Source organism: Amblyraja radiata, chromosome 32 (assembly GCF_010909765.2).
Source record: "Amblyraja radiata isolate CabotCenter1 chromosome 32, sAmbRad1.1.pri, whole genome shotgun sequence".
NCBI classification, from domain to species: Eukaryota; Metazoa; Chordata; class Chondrichthyes; order Rajiformes; family Rajidae; genus Amblyraja; species Amblyraja radiata.
The window spans coordinates 12,941,050-12,956,162 of NC_045987.1; the positions used below are offsets into that span (position 1 = coordinate 12,941,050).

Below are 15,113 nucleotides of genomic sequence, written 5' to 3' on the forward strand. Positions count from 1 at the left end.
TGCTTTCTTTCACAAAGCCAATTCTCTATCCAGTCGCCTAGCTTTCTTTGGATCCCATGTGATCTAATCTTCCAGGGCAGAGTCTACCATGCAGAACCTTATCCAATGCCTTGCTGAAGTCCATATAGACAATGTCTATGGCTTTGCCCTCATCAACCTTTTTGGTTACTTCTTCAAAATACTCAACCAGATTCGTAAGAAATGATCTCCTACATGCAACACTATCTCCAATCAGTCTATCCAAATGCATCTACTGTATCTGAAAGATAGACACAAAATGCTGGAGTAACTCAGGCAGCATCTCTGGATAGAAGGAATGGGTGACGTTTCCGGTCGAGATCCAGATATATCATATGAGTGCATCAAGGAAAAACTGACGGAGAGCAGAGACTTTCAATGGGCAGCGTGTGTTTGAAAACAAGTTTCACAAAGTATCTTTATAATTGCTTTATGAAAACTAATGTACATGTAGTACAATATGAAAGTTTTTATGTACAATGCTATTGTTACACGATTATGGGGAAGAGATGATTGTTTAAATCTTGCAGAAAATTGACTTAATTGCCTTAGCATGTAGTCAACACGGCATAACCAGGGAAGATCTGATGTACGATATCATTACCGACTAGTTTTATAAATGTAGTCAATAGTTAACAGTGAAGAATCAGCAGGAAAGGCTGCATCTCTGGAGAGAAGGAATGGTGACGTTTTGGGTCAAGACTCTTCTTCAGACCAGCTTTTTGTGTCTATCTTCAGCGTAAACCAACCAGCATCTGCAGTTCCTTCCCACACAATAGTTAACACTGTTTGAAGTGGGTTCTGAGCTGCAGTTCCCATCTTTGACCAACAAGTGGTGCAATTGACCAGGAGCTGAGTGGGAACATGAACATCAGACAAACTTGCATCAGGTTCGAAGTTATTAATCTGCTTTCACGCCCATAAGGAACTGTGAGAGAGGATTAATGTCCAGATGAACAAAATGCTGTGTTGTATTTTACTGCGGGTAGTATTAGGGATATTTTACAATATTTTCTCTCATGTTATTAAGAAGTCTGTTGTTTAGCTTGATGTCATTGTTAAGGTGAAAGGGATAACATTTAAAGATGTGTGGGACAAGTTTTTAAACTTTTTTTTACTGTAGCTACTTTTATTTCTCACCACCCAACTCTTTCCCTTTCCTTATTAATTTATTGGTCATTCTTTGCTGAAATTCAAAATTTTCACAAACTGTGTTTACCTCACCATTCCTCGACCTCTCCACTCCTTTCCTTCCCTTCCCCTCCCCTCCCCTCCATTCCTCCCCCTCTTTCCACCACCCCCCCCTTCTCCCCAATATTCCCTCCCCCTCTCCCCATCATCCCGCCCCATCATTCCCACTCTCACCATCCCTCCCCCTTACCCCGCTATTCCCTCCCCCTCTCCCCACATTCCCACCCCTGCCCCAACATTCCCACCCTCCCCCCACAATCCCTCCCCCTCACCACATTCCCATCCCCTCCCCACATTCCTACCCCTGCCCCAACATTCCCACCCTCCCCCCACAATCCCACCCCCTCTCCCCACATTCCCATCCCCATCCCCCACATCCCCCCCTCTCCCCACATTCCCACCCCCTCTCCCCACAATCCCACCGCTCCCCCCACATCCCCACCCCCTCTCCCCACCATCCCTGTCTCTTTCCCCACTATTTCGTCGCCCTCTCCCCACCATCCCTCTCCACATTCCCACCCCCTCCCCCCACAATCCCACCCCCTCTCCCATCATTCCCTCCCAGTTCAGCCCCCGTGCAGGCGCTGTGCTTACCCGGGCACGTCCCAGTGCCACATCTCTGCATCTGTACGTGGGCTCCAGAGCAGGTCTTGCCGCCGCTGGCGGGAGGGGGGTTGCTACACGCTCGGTGGCGCTTGCTCTGCCCGCCCCCGCAGGTCCGGCTGCATGGAGTCCAGACGCTCCAGGAAGCCCACTTCCCATCCACTGCCAACACAAGGGAGACAGACCCGAGTCATCAGGACAGGAGTAACGCTCCACCTCCATCACCTACCCTGCTCAATACTGAACAGCCCCTGTGTGAGTTTATAATCCCCATTGATGACCGCTTGTGGCACCCTGCTGTGCACAAGATGGCTGCAGCATGGCCTGCATCACAGAAGAGACTGGACGTCAAGAGGATCCATCATGGAATCCCAAGCTCGGACACTCCACCGAGTAAGGATAATGAACATAGAACAGCACAGCAACAGGCCCTTCGGCCCACAATGTCCATGCCACACATGATCCCCAAGTTAAATTAATCTCACCTGCCTGCATGTGATCCATATCCCTCCAATCTCTGCATATCCAAGTGCCTATCTAAAGCCTCTTTCACACCACTGTCGTATATCTGCCCCCACCACCACCCATGGCAGTGTGTTCCAGGCACCCACCACTGTGTAAAAAAACATGTCCTGCGCACCTCCTTTAAATTCTGCCCCCCTCATCTACATTCTAGTCTTTGATATTTCCATTCCGGGTAGAAAGGTTCTGGGCATCTACCCTAACTATGCGTCCCATAATTTAATATTCTTCTATCAGGTCTCCATCTCAACCTCCGACGCTTCAGAGAAAATAACCCAAGTTGGACCACCTCTCCATGCAGCTAATACCATCTAAACCAGGCATTATTCTGGTAAACCTCTTCTGCACCCTGCCCAATGCATCTACATCCATCCTGAAATAGGGGGACAAATGCACAGAATGCTCCAAAAGTGGCCAACTAAAGTCCTGGGTTTACAGTAACAATTGATCTTCTGTAATGTGTAAGAGGGTAGAACATAGAACAGTACAGCAATGACTGTGCCTAAAATGATGTCAAAACCATCACTTATCTATCTGCACATAACCCACACCCCTCCATTCCCTGCTTATCCAGGTACCTGTCTTTTCAATACCACTAACGTATATCTGCTTCAACCACCACCCCCAGCAGTGTGTTCCTGGAACCCACCACTCTCCGTGTAGACTATGCGGATGGGACATGTGGGTCAGTGTGGGCAAGTTGGGCTTGTTTCCACGCTGTGTGACTATAATAATAATAATAATAATAATAAACTTTATTTATAAAGCGCTTTAAACAACCGCAGTTGCCACAAAGTGCTGTACATGAGAACTCATGGACAAAAAGTTATTACAAACCATTAAAAACCGTAAAACGAAGGACTAAAAACAGTAAAAATTAAAAGACATTAAAAGCACTAAGAACAGGAGCAATGTCTCAGCCAGTGTCGAAAGCCAGACTCTATCGTGGCCCACTGCCACCATCAGCCCGTGGACACACTCTTACCTGGGCACGGCTCCAGGTTGCAGGACTGGATGTCCACGTCGCTGCCCTGGCACAGGCGGCCGCCGTACTGTGGCGGGGGGTCGAAGCACGACCGGGAGCGCTGGTGAAACCCTCCGCCACAGGAAGTAGTGCAGCGGGACCAGCTACCCCAACCCATCCACTGACCATCCACTGCCGAGAAGAAACATGGGTTAACGGTCGCTCCATGTCAGTTCAGGTTATTGTCTCACATGTACCAAGATGAAAAGCTTTTGTTGTGTGCTAACCAGTCAGTGGAAAGACAATAAATCATTACAATCGAGTCATCTACAGTGTACTCCCTCTTTCCCCACATTCCATCTCCCTCTCCCACCATCCCTCCCAGTCTAGCCCCCATGCTGCCCCTCAGCTTAAGGGAATGATAAGGGAATAACATTTAGTGCAAGGTAAAGCCAGCAAAGTCCCACGAAAGATAGTCCGAGGGTCACCAATGAGGTAGATAGTAGTTCAGCACTGCTCTCTAGTTAGTGGTAGGATGGTTCAGTTGCCTGATAACAGCTGGGAAGAAACTGTCCCTGAATCTGGAGGTGTGCATTTTCACACTTCTATACATTTTGCCTGATGGGAGAGGGGAGAAGAGGGAGTGGCCAGGGGGTGCGACTCGCCCTTGATTATGCTGCTGGCCTTGCCGAGGCAGCGATGGAGTCAATGGAAGGGAGGTTGGTTTGTGTGATGGACTGGGCTGGCAGCCAGAGTCTGCTACAGCTGAGCTCAGGCTGAGACTCCGAGCGGCAACAGGGCTGTGTCAAAACACTCATCACATCAGGAATGACCCCGTCCAAAGGCAGGAATGTGCCAAGAGGGAACTATATATCATCTTATAGGCCTTAATATAATCTGCACTTGGAATAACATCAAGTACAAATGTCACAGAGTTAACTGGAGACATGGGAAACTGCAGATGCGGAACATGGTCGGAGAGCAGGAGAGCTGCGGGAACCACAGAGGGGGAGCAGTGACAGAGGGTCTCAGTGAGCCCCTGTGGGTGAGAGGAGACATTCTCCAAAGTAGGCAGATTCTGGTTTATTTAGATTTAGATTTATTTATTATAGATTCTAGATTATTTCACTGGGGAGCAGTAATATGGAGACACAAGGAAATGTAGATTCTAGATAGCCTCAAAATGTTGGAGTAAGTTTGATATATATATATAGATATTCTATTTACCTCTCTGGCAGAATCTCTCCTTTGGAAATTACACGAGAGAACTACAGGAAGGATGCCATTAAGCAGGAAAGATTGTTGAGAAGATTTACAAGGATGTTGCTGGGGCTTGATGCCCTGAGCTACAGGCAGGCTAGGATCTTATTCCTTGGAGCACAAGAGACTGAGGGGTGATGTTATGGAGGAGTATAAAATCATGAGGGGAATAGAGAGGATGAATGCTGGGTCTTTTTCTCACATATTGGGGAATCAAGAACTGGAGGACATATGTTTAAGGTGAAAGGGGGAAGAGGTAATCGGAACCAGATGGGCAAAGTTTTCATACAGAGAGGCAGGTATAATAACATAATTCAAAGGACATTTGGACATTCATAGGAAAGGTTTAGAGCAGTGGTTCCCAACCTTTTTTTGGCCATGCCCCACCTAATCACCTCTAAAATCCTGATGCCCCCCCCCCCCCCCTTTTTTACCCCAAAAAAATTATTTACTCAAAATAACATCTGAAACATAAACTACATATGTTTACCTGATGGAAAATCCCAAAAAATAAAAATCGAAAATTTGGACCCAGACCTCCTCAGTCGCGCTCAATTGCCCCCCTTAATAATCAATTTGCCCCCCCTGTGGGGCGTACACCCCACGTTGGGAACCACTGGTTTAGAGGGATAGGGAACAAGCGTTGTACTTGCGTATGGCTTGATTGTAGTCATTTAGATTATTATTTTAATTGGATAGCGCACTAAGAAATGCTTTTTACTGTATCTCGGTACACCTGACCAAAGATCCTATAAGATCTTTGCACCTGACAACAAACCAGATGCCCACAGTGATGTAGTTGGAGTACTGGGCAGTAGATGGCACTGTGCAGGGAGCTTTTGAGCTCAACCTCCATCACCAACTTGTGCAGGGAGATGGTCACCAGCTGATGGCGTGCCCTTGCCATGAGATTATTCCGGTCACGTGAATAATTCTCTAACCAAAGGGCCATCAGAACCAGTGTTGGCTTCAGATCCTTACCTTGGCAAGGAGTTGTGTCGCAGTGCCTGGACTCGACATCCGCACCATGGCAGGCTCTCCCTCCGTGGGCAGGCGAGGGATTGTTACACAGACGGATTCGCTCTACCACACCTCCGCCGCAGGTTGCGCTGCAAGGTCCCCACTCCACCCATGCAGAGAACCCTCCATGCACTGGAACGAGAGAAAGTCACTGATTAGAACCATCGGAGGTCAGTTTAGTTTATTGCCATGTGTACCGAGGTACAGTGAAAAGCTTTTTGTTGCGAGCTAACCAGTCAGCAGAAAGACAACGCATGATTACAATCGATCCATTTACAGTGAATAGATACATGATAAGGGAATAACATTTCGCGCAAGGTAGAGCCAGCAAAGTCCAATCAAGGATAGTCCGAGGGTCATCAAAGATGATCACCAATGGGAGAAGAATGCACACTTCACCAGCAAACTCTTCTGACAGGGTTATAGACAGGCTTATAGATGCAGCGTGGAAACAGGCCCTTCGGCCCACCCATTCTGTGCCAACCAGCAATCCCTGTACACTAGCACTATCCTACATACACTAGGGACAATTTACAATTTTTACCGAAGCCAATTAACCTACAAACCTGTAGGTATTTGGAGTGTGGGAGGAAACCGGAGCACTTGGAGAAAACCACCATGGTCACAGGGAGAACGTGCAAACTCCACACAGACAGGATCTAATCCGGGTCTCTGGTGCTGTAAGGCAGCAACTCTACCGATGCGCCACCGTGCCATCCCTAATATATCAAACAATCCTGATGTTAGAAATAACTCAATACTCCTAACACACCTTGCCATTAGAGTCAAAGTGCTGTACAGCATGATATCAGGCCATTCGGCCCATCTATCCATGTTCTCCAGAGTTGTTAGCTGACTTGCTGTTACTCCAACAATTTTTGTCCTTCAGGGCAAGTAGGAATTTCATTGCTCCATTGCCAGTACATTCAACAATTAAACACTCGTGTCTCTGCCTCCTCCCTACCTTGCACAGTGACAGCTATCCTCACAAAGGCATTGCCCAGGAGATTCCGCGCCGCACACTCATATTCTCCTGCGTCCTGCACGCTAATGGACAGGATCTGCAGCGTGGAATTGGGCAGCACCACCAGCCGCCCGTTCTCTCTGACCGGCTGTGCATTGTGGGTCCACTCCACCACAGGCGGTGGCTCCCCCCCCGCCTGACAGTGCAACTGGACTCTGTCCCCGACCTCTGCCACAGCATCCGAGGGTTTCAAGGTGAAGACAGGCGCACCTGCAGAAAGAGAAGACAAATGGAGTCAAGCTGCCCAGGCTCAGATGACATGTGGGGAATGGGCAGAGCCATATTCCCCTCTGATACCCGAGCATCATCCCCCCCCCCCCCCGATCTAATGGAGCCCATTGCCAGTGTGACTTACTCTGTAACATCAGCGTAACTTTCCGTTCAACAACCCCAGCTTCGTTCTTCGCCACACAGTTGTAAGCTCCTGCGTCTTCATTCTGTCCGAAAGACAAAGTCATAGGGTCATAGCACTGAATTAGGCTCTTCGGCCCTTCTTGTCTATGTTGGCCAAGTTGGCATATTGGACTCGCCCCATTACCTGCATTTGGCCCAGAGCCTTCTCAACGCTTCCTATCCATATATCTGTCCAAATGTCGTAATTGTACCTGCTCCTATAGCTTCCTCTGGCAGCTCATTCCAGATACGGACTAACCCTCCGAGTGGAAAAGTTGCCTCTGGAATCTCTCCCATCTGACCTCAAGCCTATGACCTCTAGTTTTAGAAATCCTCTCCCCTGGGAAAAAGAGCGTTCACTTGCTCACGAGGCAGATCATTGAGAGAAAATATAGATATCCAACCGTAGAAATGGCTTGACCGGTGAGAAGGGTGTGAGTGTGGTGGGGAGCACTTTGCCTGCCCCTCTGGACATGAGCCTGCCCCTCTGGACATACTGGAGCAGGTGTGAGGTGTACTCTAGAGGTGGCCATCCCAATGTGTGCAGTCCTCACTGTAGCCTGAGCTGCCTCACAGCACACTCACCAAAACAGCACATCATGGGAATAAAATTCCACCATTAGCAAACAGCTGACCCCGAGACCCCTCACCTTACATTGGGGATGTGTGATCATGGTGTGAGCAAGTCTGTTTGGGAAATGTATAGTAAAACCGTCGAACATGGATCGCTGACATCAATCTGACGAAGGGTCACCGCCCTGCACGGTTCAACCTGTTCGCTCTTCAGCCAAATCAAACGCATGGCCATTGCGACAGGTGGACATTTGTAAGAGAGCGTTTACTTCAGGGGTGCAGTCCCTTTGTCGGGTGACGTGGTTGAAATGTCCGAGTTCAGCCTTACCTCGTGGTTCAGTGGCAGGGCTGGAAAGGTAGGAGCACACGCAAAGTCTGCAGCCTCAGTCAGGAAGGAGGTGAATGGAGAGCACAGGATGGCAGAGCAACAAGAGCAGGCCAGCGCGGAGAAACGGAGTGCTTCAGGAGAAATTAGAGGAAGAAAGAAGAGAGAAAAGAATAAGACAGGACAACGAGGAGTAGAAAGATTTTCAAGCTTGCTTCACAAACCGTTGGCTCGGGAACCTGACTCACCACTGTCCTGTAAATCGCCAGGGACCCGTTGTTCATCTGTCGAACGCGATTACTGATGGTCAGCGGGCTGCCATCTTTATTCCAGTTTATCGACGGCACTGGATCCCCACGTGCATCGCAGCTCAGGATGACGTTCCCTCCCAGAGGCTCCATCTGGTACGCACTGACCTCTCCCCAGAGAACGGGCGCCTCTGGAAAACGGAGCACAAAAATACCACCTCTTACCGTTGGGCTTTCAAAGTCTCTCTTGGCCCCTCTCCGGTGGAAGTTCATTGACCTGAAAACAATAACTTTGCTGCCTGACCTGCTGTGTGTCTCTAGCATTCCCTGTTTGGAGCTTAGCTTTTGTAACGTATTTGAAGTTTATCCTGGAGAGCAAGGTGGGCCGTCGGAGAGCGAGGGGACTGGCAGAGAGTGAGGAGGGCTGTCGGAGGGTGAGGAGGGCCCTCGAGAACCACGTGCGGCAGGCAGTAGATGGGACAGTTCGGTGAACATTTGTAACGTTGTCAGCACCAAAACGTGGTGACACTTGTCTACTGCCCAGGTGAGGTCTACTGTATGATTTTACCAGGTTCTATGCAAAACAAACCATTCACTGTACCTTGGACTGTGGAGGCCTCAATAGGCCCCGACTACGGGGTGAACAAGAGGAAAAGGACTGGACTTTGTTGCCTTCCCTTACAGTGGGAACCATTGTGGGGGAATGTTTTTATGTTCTATGTTAAACTCTTCTTTAATATGGTGTCTTACTTTTATTGGTGTGCTGCAAAAGAACATGAATTTCCCTGAAAAGGGATTAATAAAGTATCTATCTATCTATCTATCTATCTATCTATCTATCTATCTATCTATCTATCTATCTATCTATCTATCTATCTATCTATCTATCTATCTATCTATCTATCTATCTATCTATCTATCTATCTATCTATCTATCTATCTATCTATCTATCTATCTATCTATCTATCTATCTATCTATCTATCTATCTATCTATCTATCTATCTATCTATCTATCTATCTATCTATCTATCTATCTATCTATCTATCTATCTATCTATCTATCTATCTATCTATCTATCTATCTATCTATCTATCTATCTATCTATCTATCTATCTATCTATCTATCTATCTATCTATCTATCTATCTATCTATCTATCTATCTATCTATCTATCTATCTATCTATCTATCTATCTATCTATCTATCTATCTATCTATCTATCTATCTATCTATCTATCTATCTATCTATCTATCTATCTATCTATCTATCTATCTATCTATCTATCTATCTATCTATCTATCTATCTATCTATCTATCTATCTATCTATCTATCTATCTATCTATCTATCTATCTATCTATCTATCTATCTATCTATCTATCTATCTATCTATCTATCTATCTATCTATCTATCTATCTATCTATCTATCTATCTATCTATCTATCTATCTATCTATCTATCTATCTATCTATCTATCTATCTATCTATCTATCTATCTATCTATCTATCTATCTATCTATCTATCTATCTATCTATCTATCTATCTATCTATCTATCTATCTATCTATCTATCTATCTATCTATCTATCTATCTATCTATCTATCTATCTATCTATCTATCTATCTATCTATCTATCTATCTATCTATCTATCTATCTATCTATCTATCTATCTATCTATCTATCTATCTATCTATCTATCTATCTATCTATCTATCTATCTATCTATCTATCTATCTATCTATCTATCTATCTATCTATCTATCTATCTATCTATCTATCTATCTTCTTAATTCAATTTCACTGCACCGATAGTTAAGAATGGCCATTCCCAATTGCCCCCAAACTGGGTATCTAGCTGGGCCATTCCAGTTGTCAGTGGACATGAGTCACCTTCCTATGGCTCGGAAGACATGTAGGCTGGATTGCATAACAACAGCCGGTATCCACCCTTGGGTGACATTAGTGAACTGGATGTGCTACTACAATAGTTTGGGATTTAACATTGTCATCTTTTTATTTCAGATTATTTAATTTTACCAGGATTTAATTTTCCCATCTGAATAGATTTATCTCCACAGTACCACTGCAGTACACAATGCTGCAGTTTAAATTTTTTTTTTTTAAATGTCAAAAGAGGGATTAAGAGAGATTTAAGATGGACCTCCAGGGCAACTTTTACACTCAGAGAGTAGTCTGTATCTGGAATGAACTGACAGAGGAAGCAACAGAAGCGGATACAATCACGACTTTCAAAGGCCTTTTGGACACATATATGGATAGGTAGGGTTTAGAGGGATATGGGTCAAATACAGGAAAATGGGACCAGCCCATTATGGTCGGCATGGATAAGGTGGGCGGAAGGGCCTGTTTCTGTGCTACGCAGTTCTATCAGTCTTTTGCAGCTTCAACATCACATTTGGTATGGGAGAACACTGATTACCTTTGCCCTGATGCAGTACAAAGTTATGTCAGAGTGAGGGTTTGGTTTTGCACTGATTTACAAATGTTACCAAAGCCAATTAACCTACAAACCTGTACGTCTTTGGAATGTGGGAGGAAACCGGATCACCCAAGGAAAACCCATGCGGTCACGGGGAGAACGTACAAACTCCAGACAGACAGCACTCGTAGTCAGGATTGAACCCGCGTCTCTGACGTTGTAAGGCAGCAACTCTACTGCTGCGCCGTGTTGCACTGATCAGTTACAGACGAGCTGCTCCCAGACTCCACCTTTGAGCATCTCATTGCCGGTTCATTGATCAACAGCATCTATCTTTACCCCACATTTGGAACATAAATATTGTCCCCAAACCATGCCACTGTTAAATTAACGGGAAGTTGTCATAGTTCCTCGCAACCAAGGGAAACAAATGGAAAAGCCACATGACAGACATGAGCAAATTATAGTCTTACCTTTCACATAGACAAATCCAATCGCTCTGATCACCCCCACAATGTTTTCTGCCGTGCACACGTACGTTCCCGAATCTTCTTTGGAAACCCTTTTGATCAGTAGTTCACTCAGGCCTTCAGTCTGGGAAGATCTCACTGCAAGACAAGATAGAGTCAGGCAGGAGTGGTACTCTGGTATGCATTTCAGTCCCGCGCTCCTGATCTTTGTTCACCCGACATGGAGGGAAGGGGGTTGGTTATGATAGGGGAGGGGGGAGGAATTTGCCAGTCAGTTTGCTCCTGACCCTGGCCAAGACGGCCATTCATGCCCAAGGTGGCGGGTTCTACCCGAGTCAATTGCCTGCCCTTCGTCCACTTACGTTGGTGCTCGTGTGTGTCTGGAGCGGGAGTACGTGGCGTTCACGGGATGGTTGGAGGCCTTCCGAGAATAATGGGGGCTCGAGTGTGATGTGAATATGGCTGACAATGTTATAATTTGATGGTTGTTGTTGGCAAACTGCACAAACAGGACAAATGAACTGGATTTTATCTTGCACTAAATGTTATTCCCTTTGTCATGTGTCAGTGGGTGGTTTGATTGTAATTTTAGTTTTTTTGTTTAGTTTAGTTTAGAGATATAGTGTGGAAACAGGTCCTTCGGCTCATGCCGACCAGCGATCATCGCACACTAACACTATCTTACAGGCATTAGGGACAATTTACACTTATACCATGTCAATTAACCTACAAACCTGAACATCTTTGGTGTGTGGGAGAAGAACGGAGCTCCCGGAGAAAACCCACATGGACCCGGGTCTCTGGCGCTGCAAGGCAGCAACTCTACTGCTGCACCACCCATGAATAGTCATGAATAGTCTTCCCGCTGACTGGTTAGCACACAACAAAAGCTTTTCATTGTCTCTCGATACACAACACAACAAACTAAACTAAACTAGCAGTTTTGATTAATGTATTACTGTGTAAATTGTGAATATGTAATTAAATCTCTTTGTTCAGGAAAAGATAGTGCTCTGGCTAACAGCTAGAGAATAAATGAACATGTGGGAAATAAGATGCTGTCTACTTCAACTGATAATGCAAACTACACAAATAGATTAAATCTGAATATTCTGCACCTGTTATTCCCTGACTAATGGGAAGGTCAGTTCCAGATATCCTGGTCTTTTCCTGGAGAGCATCTGATGTCTATGGGAGTAGGGATGATCAAAGATGTCATTGAGTCTTTCAGCGCGGACATAGACTCTTTGGCCCAACTGGTCCACGTCGACCACGATGCCCTGACTAAGCCAGTTCCATTTGCCTGTATTTGGCCCTAATCCCACTAGACCTTGTCCACATGACAATAGACAATAGGTGCAGGAGTAGGCCATTCGGCCCTTCGAGCCAGTACCACCATTCAATGTGATCATAGCTGATCATCCCCAATTAGTACCCTGTTCCTGCTTTCTCCCCATATCCCCTGACTCCGCTATTTTTAAAAGCCCTATCTAGCTCTCTCTTGAAAGTATCCAGAGAACCGGCCTCCACCGCCCTCTGAGGCAGAGAATTCCACAGACTCACAAATCTCTGTGTAAAAAAGTGTTTCCTCGTCTCCGTACTAAAATGGCTTACCCCTTATTCTTAAACTGTGGCCCCTAGTTCTGGACTCCCCCAACATTGGGAACATGTTTCCTGCCTCTAGCGTGTCCAAACCCTTAATAATCTTATATGTTTCAATAAGATCCCCTCTCATCCTAAATTCCAGAGTGTACAAGTATGTCAGAAAAAGTACTTGAGGCAGGTACAATAACAACATTTAAAATACTTTTGGACAGGTACATGGATTGGAGAGGTTGAGAGGGATAGGGACCAATAGCTTGCAAAAGCTCGCTAGTTTAGACGGGGCACGTTAATTGCATGGATGAGTTTGTCCCAAGGACCTGTTTCCGCTCTGTAGGATTCCATAAGAGGAGGAGGCCAAGCAACAAAACAGAGGGTGATAAATATATTATGAACCATTGCATTTGCATGAAGATGACACTCTTGTTCAACAGGGAATGGTGTTAGAATGCACCAGCTTCCTCCCCTGCGTACCTGCGATGGGCTTGTTATTGAAGGTCCAGCTGATGGAGGGGGTGGGCAGCCCCTTTGCTGCACACGTCAGCAGCAGCCTTTCACCCTTGTGGAGGGACACGTCAGCAGGGAGCTCCGTGAATGCAGGCTGAACGCTCACCGACAGGTGAATGCGATGGCTGTCCTTGCCTACAGGGTTGACTGCTGTACACGTGTAGACGCCGGCATCCTCTGGCTGCAGAAGGGGGGAAACAATGTACGTCAGAGATTTCATCTCCCTCTGTGTGGTTACAGGACTTCCTGAAGAAAACTCAAACTCGAACGCCCAGGGAGAAGGAGGCTACAGAAAGTGATGGTCACATGGACACTGCCTGGGTCCATCAAGGGTGCCGACGTCCCCATCAAAGTGAAGGTACTGGCTGCTCAAAAAGGCAGCCAATACCATCAAGATCCCACACCACCCTGGCCACGCTCTCATCTCACTGCTACAAAAGCTACAGCAGCTTGGTAACTGTGACCACCAGGTTCAGGAACAGCTTTGTTCCAGCAACTATCAGGCTCTTGAACTCGCCAAACACTACCCTCAGTAACGATGATCTTCTATGGTCTGTGTTTTGATTGCACAACATACTTTGGTATTGCACTATTATGCCTGCTTAGTATTGGGTTTATTAAGTTATTGTATTATTTGTTATTATATGTTTATCTGTGCATGATTACACTCACGTACTAGTTAAGATGCAGCAAGAAATGTATTGTTCTGCTGCTGGAACATATGACAATTAAACACTCTCGATGTGATTGAATAACATGTAGTTTTTCATGTTCCGCTCAGTACACGTGCCAATAATAAATCTAAACCAATACCTCATGATGAATATATTTATTAGATTTCAGAAGCCCACCATGTGTTGGAGGGTTGCCCATAAAACAGTGCTACAGTGCCAACCTTCAGGAGACTTCTGGACATTTGAATTGAGACTAGCCTGGCAGGAGGACAAGTGTGCGCTTGTGGTCATGTTACTGACACAGGTACAACTTGGTGTTGTGATGCTACCTACCGTTGTATTTTCCACTATCAGTTCGCCAGACTGCAGTGCTGTGAACCTCCCCGGGGCATCAGGCACGGTAACACCATCCTTCTCCCAATACACCGCAGGCGCGGGCGATCCCTGGACAGCACAGGGCAGGAGGACCTGCGAATCCTCCAGCACCGAAAACTCTGACTGGCCAAGCAAGATCAACGGTGGAACTGGGTCAAAAGAGAGCACAAGGAAATGTGGCCTGATGGAGCCAGGATTGGGTGCACACCTTCCCTCCCACACATCCCACCCATCTTCTCGGAACTTCCAACAGATTCCATTTCAGATTTATGGATAGGAATGGTTTCGAGAGATATGGCCCAAACGCGAGCAGGTGGGATTGGTGTAGATGGGGCATCTTGGTGGGCATAGGCAAACTGCCGAACGCATCACCGGTTCCTCACTCCCCTCCATTGAATCTGTCCAAAGCAAGCGATGTCTGCGTAGGGCGCGCAGCATCGTCAAGGACTGCTCTCACCCCAGCCACAGACTGTTTACCCTCCTCCCATCCGGGAGGCGCTACAGGTCTCTCCGTTGCTGGACCAGCAGGTTCAGGAACAGCTTCTTCCCTATGGCTGTTACTGTTACACTACTTAACTCTGCACCTTGGTGATTGCCAGTCACCCCCCCCCCCCCCCCCCCCTGGACATTCCTTCCCCAAGAACAACTACTACTGTATGTACGTATATATATTTATTTATCATTATTCTATGTTCGCTCTTCTGGGGAGATGCTAACTGCATTTCATTGTCTCTGTACTGTACACTGCACAATGACAATAAAGATTGAATCTGAATCTGAATCTGGACTGAAGGGCCTGTTTCCCTGTAGTATGATTCATAATGGTTATTGAGCCACCTGCCCTGTGGTTCCTTGCTTCATGACTATCTCCAAAAACTGTAGGGGCACCTCTATGACA

The 15,113-nt window shown here is 46.4% G+C and overlaps 1 protein-coding gene across 4 annotated transcripts in view; it reads right to left on the minus strand.

Annotated features, from left to right (window-relative positions):
* hmcn2 (hemicentin 2) overlaps positions 1 to 15,113 on the minus strand; it is a 247,232-nt gene that overhangs the window by 23,784 nt on the left and 208,335 nt on the right. For 3 of the 4 annotated variants that reach the window (XM_033049217.1, XM_033049219.1, XM_033049216.1), the window contains 9 exons: positions 14,174 to 14,364; positions 13,134 to 13,347; positions 11,061 to 11,195; positions 8,142 to 8,332; positions 6,958 to 7,039; positions 6,543 to 6,812; positions 5,540 to 5,710; positions 3,320 to 3,490; positions 1,804 to 1,974 (listed from right to left, as the gene is read on the minus strand). In XM_033049217.1, coding sequence (XP_032905108.1) covers positions 1,804 to 1,974; positions 3,320 to 3,490; positions 5,540 to 5,710; positions 6,543 to 6,812; positions 6,958 to 7,039; positions 8,142 to 8,332; positions 11,061 to 11,195; positions 13,134 to 13,347; positions 14,174 to 14,364 — 1,596 coding nt within the window. The remainder of the gene's footprint in view (positions 1 to 1,803; positions 1,975 to 3,319; positions 3,491 to 5,539; positions 5,711 to 6,542; positions 6,813 to 6,957; positions 7,040 to 8,141; positions 8,333 to 11,060; positions 11,196 to 13,133; positions 13,348 to 14,173; positions 14,365 to 15,113) is intronic. The other variant, XM_033049218.1, reaches the window with a different exon arrangement.